Raw genomic sequence first — 15,337 nt, 5'->3', positions numbered from 1 at the left:
GCCAAAGAGGGAGATTGTTGGATACAATTGATTAATTATGTGTTGTCTTTGATGTTACACAAATGTCATATCAGTTGACAGACAATGCTTACCGAGCTCACTTGGTCAATGAAGATAGTTTTCCTTGTCTACCAAGCATTCACTGGTTTACTTTGAATAGATGGCAGTGTCTACCGAGCTCACTTGAACATCAAAGGAATTCAAGCAAAAAAGAGTGTTGACCGAGTCCACTTATTTAATGAAGGGAAAATTGGATAGAGTCAGTGTTCACTGAGTTCACTCAGTTGCTAAAGGATTTTTGCAAGTTTGCAGTGTTAACCAAGCTTCTATTGGTTAACATAGGAAATCATTCTAAAGTTGGTTTCTATCGAGTAGGGTTGACTTACGAAGGATTTTTTCTTGTTTTTGCATATGAAGCTTAATTACTTTATGTATTGATTCTAGCCAACTATGGTGATGAATATTGGTTATTGTAATTTGAATTTGAGCTGACTTGACAATCTAGAAGGTATAAATAAAAGGTTGAGATTTCTAGCGTGTGCAAGTGTGTTGATTGAATTGCGAAGAAAAGAGAGGGAGTGAACTTGAAGCATAAGTAGGTATCCTTGGAGAGTAGAAAAGTAATATTTGATCAGGAAGGATCAAGTTTAAGCAGAATAGAGATCTAGATTCAGAAATTCAGTAGCATCACAATCAGGCCATTTCATTGTTACTCTCTAACCATTTTAGCAGTGATCTAAAATCTCTTAACAGACTTGGTTTAACAGCCAGTTGTAAATCCTCTAACAAGGCGGCAATTCCATTGAATTGTTTTAAGACCTCTTGCAAGGCCACTCCTAGTAGGGTGATTAAATCTCCTAACAGGGTCACACCTAACAGTGTGTTTTGTAACCTTTAATAGGGTTGACTCCTATCAGGGCTCACTTTAGAAGAGTGAAAAACAGTAATTAGTTACATTGGTGGTTTTTCCCAAATTGGGTTTCCACATTAAATCATGGTGTCTCATGTGTTCGTATTATTTCTTTCATGCTTGCAAATAACTAATGATAATATCTTAAGATTTAAAAAGTAATTCACACTCTACATTTACCAAGTTACAACATTTTCTATGTGTTTACCAAGTAATAGCAACAATTAGTTTTCTTAGTCTAAATTTTATTGTTGACATCTAAGGGATTTGAGATTTATTTTAGTGGTAACTGATTCACCCCCCCCTCTTAGTTACTCCTATATTTCCAAAAAAGGAAGTCTATATCGAACAACCTAAAGGATTCATTGAACCTAACCAGAGGAACATGGTTTGCAAATCCATCAAGGCATTATATGGATTGAGACAAGCACCAAGAGCATGGTATAAAAAAGTTACATTCTTATTTGATTAAGATTGGTTTTGCTAGAACAAGTGAGAAAATTAATCCCTGTTTGAAATGTCAATATGATGATATGATATTGATTGCTGAACTATTTATGGATAAAAATTATATTTGGATGAAATGGCATGCTATGTAATATATTTTATGATCAAATGAGTACAAAATTTGAGATGTCAATGTTTGGTGGGATAAAAATTTTCACTGTTATACAAGTTCATTAAACAAGGAAAGGTATATATGTGATCCTATCTAAGTATGTGAAAGAAATATTGAATACATTTGGGATGGATGAGTCTAAGCTAGTGAGTACACCTATGGTGATTGGATTAAATTTATCAAAGGAAGACACTATTAGACAAATGAATGAAACACAATACAAATCCATGATTGGTAAATCATAGTATGTTGTACCGAGTAGACAAGATATTGCACATGTTTTTGGAATAGTTGCAAGGTTTTACTCTAATCCCAAGGAGACACACATGATTGTTGTGAAGAGGATATTCACATATCTAAAAGGAATTGAAGATTATGGGCCATGGTACAAAAAAGATGATGAATTTAATCTTAAAGTCTACACAGATGTTGATTGGGTTAGTAATGTTGATGATAGAAACAGATCAAGTGGTGGAGCTTTCTTTTTAGGAGAACGATTGATAACTTGGATAAGTAAAAAACAAAGATGTATTTCACAATCTACTATTGAAGTTGACTATGTTACTGCTACAATCAATTGTTCAATTATTGTATGGATTAAACAATTGTTGGAAGGTGTGCAATAAAAGATAACCGAGCTTGTTACTATTTATTGTGATCACTAGTGTAATAAATATATCAAAGAATCTTGTAATTCATGTAAAAAAAAGAATATACCAATCAAGTACCATTACTTGGGGTGGAAAGTACAAGAGAAACAAATGAGGCTTGAATATGTGAAGTCTAAAGAGAAAATTGTAGACATATTTAATAAGCCATTGCCTAAGGATGCTTTTGAGTATCTAAGAGGTAAACTAGGGGTCCCGCTCATATCCAAAATTCACTAGGTGAAGATTCATGTTTAATCAATTCATGGATGAACATAAACATCTTTATGGAGTTGATGCAAGAGTTCACACTTTAGGAGTTTTATGAAGTTGTGAAGAATATTGTGATGAAACTAATGTAAACAATACATGCAAGGTACAAGGAAAACTACAAGGTTTTATAAGTTTCATATTCAAAATTATAATGAAATTTGGCATTGTTGTCAAAGGAGGAGAATATCAATAAAGTAGTAGGATGACTCAAAGGGAGAAGATTATCAAAGAGAGAATATGAAGATTACAAAGGGGAGAATATCATAATACAAAAGAGGAGAGAATGAAGATGCAAAGAATCAAATAATGCTATGCAAAGGGGGAGTAAGTCTGAAAAAATCAAAAGTGAAGTTGAACAGAAGAAGTATCATATTCTAAGGGGGAGATAATCTTGATGATGATTGTTGCTATAGGTTGAGTTATAGAGAACCTAATGATGAAGTCAAAAAGCTAAAAAATTGTATTTTTGCCAATGCATACATTTCATTATCTTATGTAATATAAAATCATATGTTATGTGTTGACATCAATGCCAAAGGGAGATACTTTTAGCCCCAACTGATAATGAAATTGACAATTCTATAAATGTATGTAAAAGAGCTATATCAATTGTTATGTTGTCATTGATGCCAAGTCTTAGTTGGCTAGACATTATGCTAATTCAGTAGAGTTCCATATCATTTTGATTGATGAAGAAGATTTGAAGAAAGTATGTTCACAATAGATTTGATAAGTATGGTATTCAATGGGAACTTGAATGAGTTAGATAGTGATAATAAAAAGTTGGTTTGATTATTTTACAATCATGTAATATTGTAATGTATTGAGATATACAAGCTAAACTGAGTGATAGGGTTATTGAAGGAAGACAATATTCATCAAGTGACTTCACCAAGTAGTTGGAAAAGTAAAGTCAAAAGTTCAGCATTGCTCGAGTGTTAGACTACCCAAGTGAAATGTTATGTTCACCAAGTAAAAAGAAGAAGAACAAGTTTGAAAAGATGGAATCAGAGGCTGAATTTTGATGGAAATAACGAATGTTCAAGATGTTCAAAGTCATGAGTCAAAGTTTGTTACAAGATCAATGACTAGGAAAATGTAAGGAATATATGATGATGAATATTGAAGAAGCATAAGAATAGAAACAAAGTGATATGACAATTCTATTTTTTGAGTGTCTACATTTCTTGCATTCGGTATGAACTTGAGATCAATGATTATGATTAAGTGATAGTAATTGGAAGAAATTGGAAACACATAGATTACTATTTAAAGAGTAGTTGAGAAAGTTTTTTGGTTTCTAATCATTGGAGGAACTTTTGAAGAAGGAGATCAAAGTGAAAAGTTCAAGAAGAAAAGACAAGTGAACCAAGAAAAGTTTAAAGAAGAAGAAAGAGAGAAGGAGTGAATCAACCAATTAAGAGAAAAGAGTAAAGAGATTAGAGGTTAGACATTAGGAAGAGATTGAGCAGAAAGAAGACCTTAGGTAGTGCACCTAACAAATCATTTGTACTATTACTTTCTAAACATTGTAGTAGAAAAATATCTTAACCAAGTGGACCTAACAAGTTTTTAAAACCCTATATAGTAACATCAATTAGTGGTGTTTACAAGTCCTTTAGAGAAGACCACTCTTTAGGCAAGATCAAGAAGTGATAAGGTCTAGATGATATTTTGGTGTAAATCCTCCAACAAAGTCACATTAGAAATGTATATGTAAACCTTTAACAAGGTTAGATCCTAGTAGAGATCACTTTAGAAGAGTGGAAATTTTGGGTTATCAGTCCTAGGTGGTTTTTCCCTTTGTAGGGTTTCCATGTTAAAAATCTTGGTGTCAAATGTGTGATTGTTGTGATGCCACAAGTTGATTTTTACATGTTATTTTTATTTTACTACAACTTAGTAACAACTAGGTTAATGGCCGATAATATCTAAGTTTTATTGCTATGAGTTGATTATTATAGAATAGTGAATGAACAATTTAGAGTCAAGTAATTGAGTGAGTTAATTATGAAGTTAAGTGAGTACACTGAGTGAATGATTATGATTTTTATGAAGTTTTTTTGGTATTGAAATTATTTGAAGGCATTGTAGGAAAATGGATACACCCCCCTCTTAGGTATGTAATAGAGAGAAAGGGAGATAATAAAAATAGTGACGAAGGAGGAAAGAGAGAGGGAGAAGGAAGAAATGGATAAATGATTTAAGGTTTTGGGAAAATTGTTATAGGGTTTAGGATTAAGGCATAGGGTTAATAGTTTAGGGTTTAGCAAAAGAGAGGAATGTTGATATAGAGATATGAAGAGAGAAAGAGATGTATAGAGATGGGGGACTGAGGGTGATGAATAGAGGAGAGTGAGGGAGTATAAGTGAGGTAGGGAAGTTGGAGAAAAATGAAATAGAGAAAAAGTAAGAGAGGGTAGGATAGAGAGATAGAAGAAGATGGGGGATGTAGAGAGGGAGAGATGGAAAGAGGGAGGGAGACGTGGGAAAGAGGAAAAGAGAAAGAGATGGGGAAGAGAGAAAGTTAATAAATAATTATGGTTTAGGGTTTATGGTTATAAGGATTAAGTTTTAGGGCATAGGGTTTAAAGTTTATGGTTTAAGAAAAGAGAGAGAGGGAGAGTTGAAGAGAGAGAGGTACCGATAAATATGGATAAGTAGGGAACTGGGACAGGGGAGATATGAGGAGAGAGGGAGAGATATTATGAATAGGGAGAGGAGAGAAGGAGTGAGAGAGTGAGAATGGGAGAAATAAAGAGAGATAAGAGGGAGAAATAAATTAAATTTGAGGATTTATGTATATAGGGTTTTGTGGAAGAGAGATGGAGAGAGAAAGAGGTATACCTCTCTCTTCTCTCCCTCTCTCTCTATTTTTCTTCTCATCTCTTTTCTTCTTCCACTATCATTTTATCCCATCTTTCTCATTATAAACTCTAAACCCTAAACTCTATAAACATAATACTTAAACTCCAATTTCTCTCTCTCTCTCAACCCTAAGAAACTTAAATCTTTTCTCCCTTTTTTTCCTTATCTCATCTCTCCTCTCTCACTCTCTCCCTATTTCCATCCTCTCCCTCTTCCAAACCTCTCTCTCCCTCTCCTCATAAGGGATTTGACTAAATGGGAAACACATAATACCATGTACATTCATAAAGGGAGTAAGATGTTCCCTAAATAAGGTGGAGGAGTTTTTTGGGGAGGGGTGGAGGTTTATATATGAAAAACCATGTGGAGTGTATCGAGTGGGTATTGAAGGGGCTGAAGAAAGGAGTTTGGGGCAATTTTTTTTGAAAATAGGGGATATATTTAGTATGTTGTGAATATGTTCATGTTTTATGATTCAAGTTCAACAAGTGAAGCCCCATGACTCTCCCCCAACTCCCCCATCCTCTCTGCCCACCCTCTCTCTCTCTTTCTCTCCCTCCCCTATCTCTCTCCTTTCTCCCTCTCTTTGCCATATATTTTCCATTCTCTCTATTCTTCCCTCTCTCAGTCTCTCCCAAATATCTTAACCACTTTATTCTATTTCTCTTTTCCACTTTTACGATCGACTTGGGTGAAAGTACAAGCTTGTGTCATAATTTATAAAGGAAAAGGTTGACAACACAAACTATTCAAATTTAATGACATAAAGGTAAAATTTATGTTTAGAATATGAAGATAATGTAAACTGATAAAATGTGTAAATTTGGATGAAGTTTATACCTATAGTTTTTTTTTATATAAAAAATTGAACATGAATTTATGTATTTTAAAAAAAAATTTTGAAGTCCAATTTTTAATCACTGGAAATATGGATTGTAGTTACCGTAAAATAAGTCTATGCAAGTAATCATTTTTTGCCTTGATTTCAAAATTTATGTTATAGATGACATGTATAACCAGTGCATAAAAAATGAACTATTGGTTTTTTATGTATATTTTCTCTGTTATAAGTACTCAAAGTCAAACTTATCAAAAACCAAAAATTTCTTTTCGTCTCGTCAAAATTTCCCTATCAAATCTACAAATTTTTGAAAAAAAAAACATATTCTTGAAGAAGAGTCTGTCATCTAGTTCTCTCTATATATATATTTGATATGATTTTTTTTTCCTTTCTTGAAGAAGCATTTTCTTGAATGTTAAAATACCTACTTTCAATATATTAAAATTATAACATATTATAGCTAATTACAACACTAAAAAATTTACATGATGATGATCTTGACTCTGAAATCTATAAAAGTATATTTTTAGTTTTAAAAAAAAATTTATTTGTGATGGGAAATGAGATTTTTCCAAAACAAATTTGAATGTGACACATATATGTACTTCTACCCTCTTGGCATAGATAATAATTGAGTGGGAGGGTGATATATGGGGGTAAGAGAGAGGGAGAGAGGGTACACACATGAAATAGCCTCAAACCTATGTATCCTAAACCTTTCACCATTAACATTGTACCCTAAAATATATACCAATATCGTAAATCCTAAATCCTAAATAGTAGACCCTAAATCTTATTTCCTATACCCTATCTCTAAAAACCTATAACATTAACAATTATATGCCCTAAAAAATTTACCTTATAAAGTAAAAGGAGAAATAATTACCTAGAGGTGGGAGGGATGAAGCATCTAGGATAGATAGAAGAACAAAGAGAAGGTAGAGTAAGGGGTGGAGGGAGAGATATACATGGATGGAGTGATAAAACTATAGGAAGGGGGACGAAGGTGATAGAAGAGAGAGATAATTACATAGAGGGAGATGGGTAAGGTGGGAAAGAGAGAGGGAAATAAAAAGAGATAGAACTAGAGTGGGATAGATAGTGATACGATGTACCTAGAGGTGGGTGGGGTGTAAGTGAGAGGGATAAGTGAGAGACCTATATGGTGAGAGAGAGGCATAAGATAGATAGTAGGGAATAGAGAGATTTTTTCAATAAGACATGGATAAAGTGGTATAGAGGTGGAGAGGGAGAGAGGGGGGAATAAAGAGAGGGGAGAAAAAGGGTGACAGGGAGATGCAATAATCTAGAGAATGCATACATAAAATAAGAGAAAGAAAGAGGGAGATAAATATAAAGGTAAGGAGGGAGGGGAGTAAAGAGGGAGAGAGGAAAAAATGGAGGTAGGAACCTAGGCAGGGTGATATTTGTGAGAGAGATAAGAGAAGGATATATATATATATATATATATATATATATATATATATATATATATATATATATATATATATATATATATATATATATATATATATATATATATATATATATATATCACCCTCAAAAGGGAAGGAAATATAAGAGAGAGTAAGGGGGTGGTAGAGAAAGGTGAGAGAGATAAAAGACGATGAGAGATAGGTCTATACTTTGGGGGAGATAAATAGAGTTAGATATATAAAAATTGGGATAATATTAATAGGAGCATGCTAATTGCTGAAATTAGAAAAAGTTTGGAAAATTATATGATCATAAAAACCTAGAATCTACATTATAACTCTTAGAGATCTAAAACCACTCTTAAACACCCTAACAATATATACATGGAATATTTATAGTTAATGTATAAGAATATAAAAACACATATTGAGATGGGTATTATGATTAAATATTATATTTCATGTATACTTATGTTAAGAGATTAATTATAACTTGATATTGTATTTCATGTATATACTCATGTTAAGAGATTAATTATAACTTGATAATGAAAAAAATGCATTTTTTCATTTGGCTAGTACCATATATGGTGCATGCCATATGGAGAGAATTTATAAATATGATGCATGACTAATATGGCATGTACCATATGAACTACCTTGAGAAATACCCATCCTTAGGATTGGATTTGCCTTGGGCATCCAAACCAAAGGCTTCGAAGACTATGACAAACTTGAAAAGTGTTTTTCAACAAACATGCAAAGATTTCTTATATTTTGATTTGTGCTCCTCGTCAGGTTTTAATATGGTCTAATAGAGACAAAATCAGACACCATGATGTTGTTGAGATTTATATTAAATATCTAACCATATAATTTATTTTACGTTAAATGATTATTTTATGGTTTCCATCTCTAATTTCTTTAATAATTAGGTTCATTTTTTGTCAAAACCCAATGTCTAGTATTTGGGGCATAGATTTTGACTCGATCATCAAGTTTTAAAATTAATAATATTTTTATAAACTACAGTCCATTTAACACACCTAAAGAAAGTCATTTTTGATGAATTTTCCACAATATTTATTTATCTATTTATTTTTGAAGTGGGGGTGGGGGTGGGGTGGGGGGGGGTGTGGGTGGTGGTAAACTCAAATTTCATGTTTTCATGATGTGTCCATATTTAAAATATGTAATAAAGTCATGCATTCATCAAAAAATTAGCCAAGAAATCTAGGATAAACTATGTGGCATTAGTGACTTCTCACTAGAATAATTAAATAAATTCAAAAAAGTTAACATTTTAGGGAGAACACTTAGATTCTATGTTATGTTTTACTTTTTAAATAAAACAAGACCACTTTGTGTGCTCCCCTTTTAAGGCCCTTAATCTGAAAAAAAGAATAGTAGTTTACAAACTAGATTTAGAGTCTTACAACTCATTTTCATCACATCTACAAATTTTGAGTGTAACTATCTTGGTTTTATCATTGAAATAAAAAAATCTTTGATTTTTAAAAAAATGGCTATTTATACTCCTTTTTTGGTCCCCCATCTTTGTGTAGTCACCCCATATTTTGTTATGTCTTAGTATCTAGTATTCAATGGAAACTGATTCAATAGTATGGGAAATTATTTCTAGATCCTAGTCTAGCTAGTTAGATTCTTATGGTTGGAAATCAATTAGTTAGAAGGAGATATTAATATTTATTGGCATTTACTTTTCCTTTTAAGATCCTCCTACTAATTTTTTGGTAAGCTACCATTTTCAAAAATTGAAAAGAAGTTGGGTTTCTAGATAACAAAACTTATTTTTGGTTGGAAAGTTATAAATAAGCTCTAAACAAATATCCACTACTCATGTCTATTCTTCTTATTGTATTCAAATTAGGCCCCCCAATTGATTTTTAAGGAGTTTGTTGAAGATTTTCTATTGGCATCTTCTAAAATAAATAATAAATAATATCTCATGGTTTGGATTCTTTGTTGCCTCTAAGTTATGGTATTAGGGTTTTTAGCTTGCTATTGATTTTTGTCTTTGTAAATGGGTCAAGGGCTTGGAAGGTAATAATTCTCAGAAATTCTTATATAAAGCATTATTTGTATTTTGAAGTTCCATCTAAGAATCTAGTGTGGAAAGACATAGGGATTCATACTTTCCTCACTCTAATGGAAACCATTCAAATCCAAGGCAATTTTGTTATGAAGAGAATTTACAAGAATTAGTGGTTCATCAAGTTGTCTCTTCTTTAAATGGGTGTTGATTTCTATAATGAACTTTTTATTAGTCAATGTTCTATATGGTTATCTCTAGTTCTACCATATTAGACCATCATACAACCAAAGCTCCTTTGGTCTATGATTTGATGTTTTATAATGAGGAGTTAAAATGTTGCTTGATCCTTCAATAAATCTATCAAGAATTTATTGTCTTGGCCTAAGATTAAGTTGAAGTTTCATATAATCAACTGGGGACATGAGATCTATTAGATTGCAAAGAATGTCATTCCTCAACACATGGTTCATACAATCCGAGTTAGAAAATTTAAGCCATATTGCTTATATTGAAATTGGTATGTTGATATACTTTTTTCAATTTCAAAAGGCCACAAGTAATATATATGGCTTATGTCTCATCCTAGACCTATGGTGGCTCAACTAAATCATCATCGGAATCTCTTTTCCTCAATGAGTAATCAACATCACATATTTCAAATTATCTATTGATATTTTTCCAGCCCAAGTTAGCTCATTTCACGTGGTGCTTTATTTATCAAGATATATACTTTGTTCCCTTTTATCTCATTTGGGTGTTCTTAATCCTCTTGTCTAATTTGTGGGGAGCTTGAGACAAAAGCATGCTTTCATTTTGGTTTTGCACCAAAGTCAAGCAAGTACTGTCTTAGATTCATGATTCTTTACCTGATCCATTTTCATGGTATATCATTCTTTTAGGAGATTAGCCCTAACCCTTGGTTTAAATTTTCTCAAATTTGACATATGGAGATTCCTTTTACTGAATTTGAAAATATAATTTATTCTCTTATGAAAATTTTCTTTTCATTTTAATTTCTCATCATTTATTAAAGATTATTTCTTCCATAATGTTTATTTAGATTCAGCCAAAAGACAAAAGAATTGTACTCACATTTACTCATTTGTAGGTCTTCTTAGATTGTTAGGGTAATTCAACTTGCACTTGCCAATTCATGGTTCAAAAATTGCCTATTAGAAAGAATTGTGATTCCCAATCTCATAGATTTTAATCTACAAGAATTTAAGATCCTATTGTCCATAATTATTCTTGCTGTTCTTAGTCTCCTTCCATCTTTTAAGATCCTATTGTCCATAATTGTCCTTCTTTTTCTTAGTCTCCTTCCATCTCTTCCCATGGGTGTGATGCTTTTAATTGACCAAATTCTAACGAGTTTCCTCATCTAAATCTAATTATTTCTTTTATTTATGGTCAACATTCTATAGATAAAAAGGAAAAATTTGTTCTCATTGATTGGGAACCCCAATGAACTTTCTCCTCTTCCTATATTGGTTCTCTTATTGCTCAATCGTTTGGCTTGACCTCATTAAAATGTTTCTTGTTGCTTATTTTAAAAGTTGGTCCCAAAACTAACTATAGCCTAAAAAATGAATAACTTATGGTTATGCCGACAATTGCCTTATAAATTTCTCTCGATGTTTACAATTGTTTATCGTCATTGGGTTCTCTTAGAATCATAAGTAAAACTGTCAATTCCTTAGAAAGTATAAATCTCTCAACAGCTAAGAAACAAGTGAAAGAGAAGACTTACCAATGGTCTCATCCTTTGTTTCCCAATTGGGTAGATGTAGGGATCTGATCTCTTCAATGAAATTGCAGTCAGCCAGAGAATCCACTCGCACAATACATTCAAACAAGAGTCCATTGTGGAAGCAATGATAGCCAAAGATCCACTGCTTACTGATGCATAGATTTTCCCAATACAGAGCATGATGTTGGCCAAGCTACAGATCCAAATTGCAATCGTCATTTGTCTTTGATCATCCTCCCCATCCCCTCTCTCCAACTGCCATCAATAGAATACACATTGGCATGACATCATTTTGGGAAAAAAACATAAAAGCACAAAACCCTTCTACAGATTAATCATTGATTATGTTGATGGAATACACACTGACATGAAATCATAAGCAGTGAAAGAAGTATTATTATACCTGTGAATCCACACCTTCTACATTAACAGTACTCATTTCTTCAAATTCTTGAGTCATCTTCCCTTGTTGATAGTATAAAGCTATTGCTTTTGCAAAACAGATGCTAGCCATTGAGATCTATATCCTCTGCACTTGACTATATTGATAACAATAACAACATGAGCAAGCAGCTGAGGGGCAACATGTATGAGCAAAAAACTTAAACATGTTACTATCAATTCTTGTATGATTTGAAAGATGAAAGTTGTTAGAAGATGAGTGCTCTCACCTCAATGAAATATTACTTCCCTCTTCTTAATGATGGATCACTGTGATGCGAAATATTGTTAGAAAATGTACCCAACTGAATTGGCTTTTCTCTGATATTAGATCGCTGCATGACAAGAACAATAACATAAACAAGCGGCTAATAGACTTAAATTTCTAAAGAAAAAATTGAAAGATATTAAGCATATATCTGCTCTGTGATTTTGTAGTTAAAGGCTAAGAGAAGATTAATGCCCCACTTCAATCAACGAAACAATGGATCATTCTATGATACGAAATGTTAATGAAAATAATATCCAATTGAATTCACTTTCCTATTCCTCATGATAAATCACTTTTCGATTACAAACCATGAACGATTGAATGTAGAATCTCTCTTATATGAGAGCGAAGATTAGTGTTCTCACCTTAATGATGTATCATTGCTCAATTTTGATGAAAGATCATTGTGTGATACAGGAGACCATTGTATGATGAGAAATCTCAGTGAAGAACATATACACGATTGAATATAGAAGCGCTCTTTTAATTTTTTATAATAGGTCACTGTTTGATCAAGAAAATCATGAAAAAATATACACCATTGAATTGTCCCTTCAATCTCATGCGGACTATAAAGTGGGTAATTAGAAGGCTATAAAGTGGCTAGTGAGAAACGCTATAAGGTTAAAGGGAAAGGCCAGGAAGAATACAATATGTATTTATTTTGCTACTGTACTATATGCTACCAAAAGCATTACACCAAGTAAGAATCCTGTTAGATATTTATAGGATGGCATCTATTCTTCTGCTCTAGAAACTATTATGTAATTCGTAATGCATTGAAACTATTCTAAAGAAAGCTAACGGAGAATAAATACGTTTCTTCACAATAGTTTAATCCATTATTTTTATGTTCTTCAAATGCATAGAGAATCTAAAACTAAATATAAAATCCATCGAATAATTTTGGTTCTGATAAAGACAGCCTTCTCATCATTCTCTCAACCTGCAATATGCTTTGAGAATCTATCCCATCTATTTTAAACTTCTAAAATCCTTCTTCAGGCAAAAGGCAAAGTTACAACATGGCTTAGAAGGAAAGAGAATAATTTAGAAAAGCCCATGGCTCTTCCTTTTTCTTCCTTTCTTGATATGATAGATATTCCTATCGCAAAGCAAAGGTGGCCATGTTCTCCATGTAGGCCAATTATTAAGATAAAATATTGATGTGTATTTTCTATCATTTCTTTTTTAACAAAATCCTTGATATTATTTATTACTCTCTTTGATGAAAATGGTATACTTAAAACCAATACAAATATTTTAAATCTATTAATTTTATTTATCATATTTATTTAAGAATTAAAGTATTTTATTTTAGGCAGGGGCTTAATTTATTGACCAAAGCTTCTTATGGTGAAACGGAGGGTCACAAAGTCTAGTCTCCTTCCAAACTGGGTGATGCTAGATTATTTAATTAAAAGCAGATTTTAGTCTAGATAAAATGTAAAAATTCTTTTAATTTTTGAATTTTAAACTTTCAATCTAGAATATGCTTTGATAATATTCCATCTATTTATAACCACACGATCACACTAGTAGTACAAGAAACTAATTCTAGCAACAATGTTGACAACCATATAGATCTCAAGAGACAATACACCAAAGTTGTTAACATAACTTAGAAAGCCCTCAATATTGTTACTCTTCTCCACCCCATGCTTATATAGACTTGAAGCTTGTTTCATTTTAGTTTTATTAAGAATAATAATAAGATAAGAAAAATGTCAACCATAAACTTTGAATTGGGCATCACAAGAATACTATCCACCACTTTAAGAATATTGTCAAAAACCTACCACCTACATCGTCCCAGTGATCATATAAGGATTAACAAAGTCACCCAAAACCTAAACCAATAGACCAAAGGTGCCAAAGAGGGCTCGTCACGAGAATGGTTGTTTGCACAAAGCTCAAAATTGTTGGTTAAAATATTTGGTTTCTCATAAATTCCATAAAAGAAATAACTCTTTTTGCCCAAGAAAATAGAAACATTAAAAAAAAAAAAAAAAACCATAGTTGGATAAATAATAAAAGGTGACTAATGTTTATTCATCACCATGAGATTGTTTGTGTAATTAAAACTTACAAGTTACACTTTACTTAACATAATGTATTCACATATTAGTTTTCATATAGACAACTAAGAGTTTGCATTCTATTTTAGCACATGGTGTAGGAGAAATCTATTTGTACTTAGTTGTTGTCTTACACCTCATTATTTGTGAGATCAACCTTTGTGTTCTTATGAATTATCATCCTCTCATTGTTGCATGTACTTTGGTGCACAATGGAGCTTGATCCACTTGTAGTGGAGGTTGATCCTCTCATTATCACTTGCATCACTCCTAGTTATCATGCATTGCCTATAAATTGAGACACATCTTCATTGTAAATCAATGGGGCAATAGGCCATTGAGCATTCTACTATTGATCATTATTGATTTAATCCATTGGCCATAACTTTTCCTCTCTCTTGTGTTATCTCTTGAGCTTCTAGATATTGGCATTTCATTCCTTGTCTTAGGAAAACTCTTATAGAAATAAACACAAACCTAACATAGAGAACTATAAAACTAGAACGATTGAATTTATTTCTTATATTCTCTCAACATAAAGGTCAGTTTTTCCATGAAACTCATTAAAATGGTACAATCATAGATCCATAATACACAATTAAAAAAATATAACAATTTAGATAATTAAAAATAGAAAGGTCTAAGAAAGCCTAATGGAAAGAAATCCAAATAGGTTTTAATACACATATTAAGTATAAATAAAAGAAACTCCAATTCTCACACAAATAATTAAGTATTAGAGAACACAAATGAAATCCATTTTCTTTTGATTATCATAACCCCACCAAAAATGGTCACATAGTGATATGTTTCTCCAAATATTAAGATCTGTCAATAGTCTCTATAATAAATATTTATAGAATCCAAAATGTAACAGTTGCCTCTAAGTAACCAATTCTTTTAAAAAATAAAATTTCTTTTAAAAAGGTCTTCTAAAAAATCAAATGTCCCACTTAAATACATGGATTTTTAAACATAAATTCTCCAAAACGTAAAGGCTCATTTGGCACTGAGAATTATATTGGAAATATAGGCGTATGCAAGTTCCTACAATTTTGAATTCTTCGTTTCGGTGCACCAAATCAGAATTGAGAATAAGAATACGTATTCTAATTTTTGCCCAAAAAAGAGCATTTGTAATTTCACC

General features: G+C 32.1%; 1 protein-coding gene across 4 annotated transcripts in view; it reads right to left on the bottom strand.

Annotated features, from left to right (window-relative positions):
* LOC149580065 (metal tolerance protein 11-like) overlaps positions 1 to 12,812 on the bottom strand; it is a 39,112-nt gene extending 26,300 nt beyond the window's left edge. For 3 of the 4 annotated variants that reach the window (XM_089788812.1, XM_089788822.1, XM_089788828.1), the window contains exons 1-4: positions 12,478 to 12,811; positions 12,072 to 12,176; positions 11,804 to 11,939; positions 11,401 to 11,655 (exon numbers count right to left, since the gene is read on the bottom strand). In XM_089788812.1, the coding sequence (XP_089644938.1) occupies positions 11,401 to 11,655; positions 11,804 to 11,914 (366 nt within the window). In that variant the 5' untranslated portion in view covers positions 11,915 to 11,939; positions 12,072 to 12,176; positions 12,478 to 12,811. Of the gene's footprint in view, positions 1 to 11,400; positions 11,656 to 11,803; positions 11,940 to 12,071; positions 12,177 to 12,477 lie in introns of all 4 variants that reach the window. The other variant, XM_089788837.1, reaches the window with a different exon arrangement.
* Between the last annotated feature and the right edge of the window lie 2,525 nt (positions 12,813 to 15,337).

This window comes from Cupressus sempervirens, chromosome 1 (assembly GCF_028749045.1).
Source record: "Cupressus sempervirens isolate cs-2001-9-10 chromosome 1, ASM2874904v1, whole genome shotgun sequence".
NCBI classification, from domain to species: Eukaryota; Viridiplantae; Streptophyta; class Pinopsida; order Cupressales; family Cupressaceae; genus Cupressus; species Cupressus sempervirens.
The sequence above is the reverse complement of the archived record's forward strand: the minus strand, read 5'-3'. Positions and strand labels throughout refer to the sequence as shown.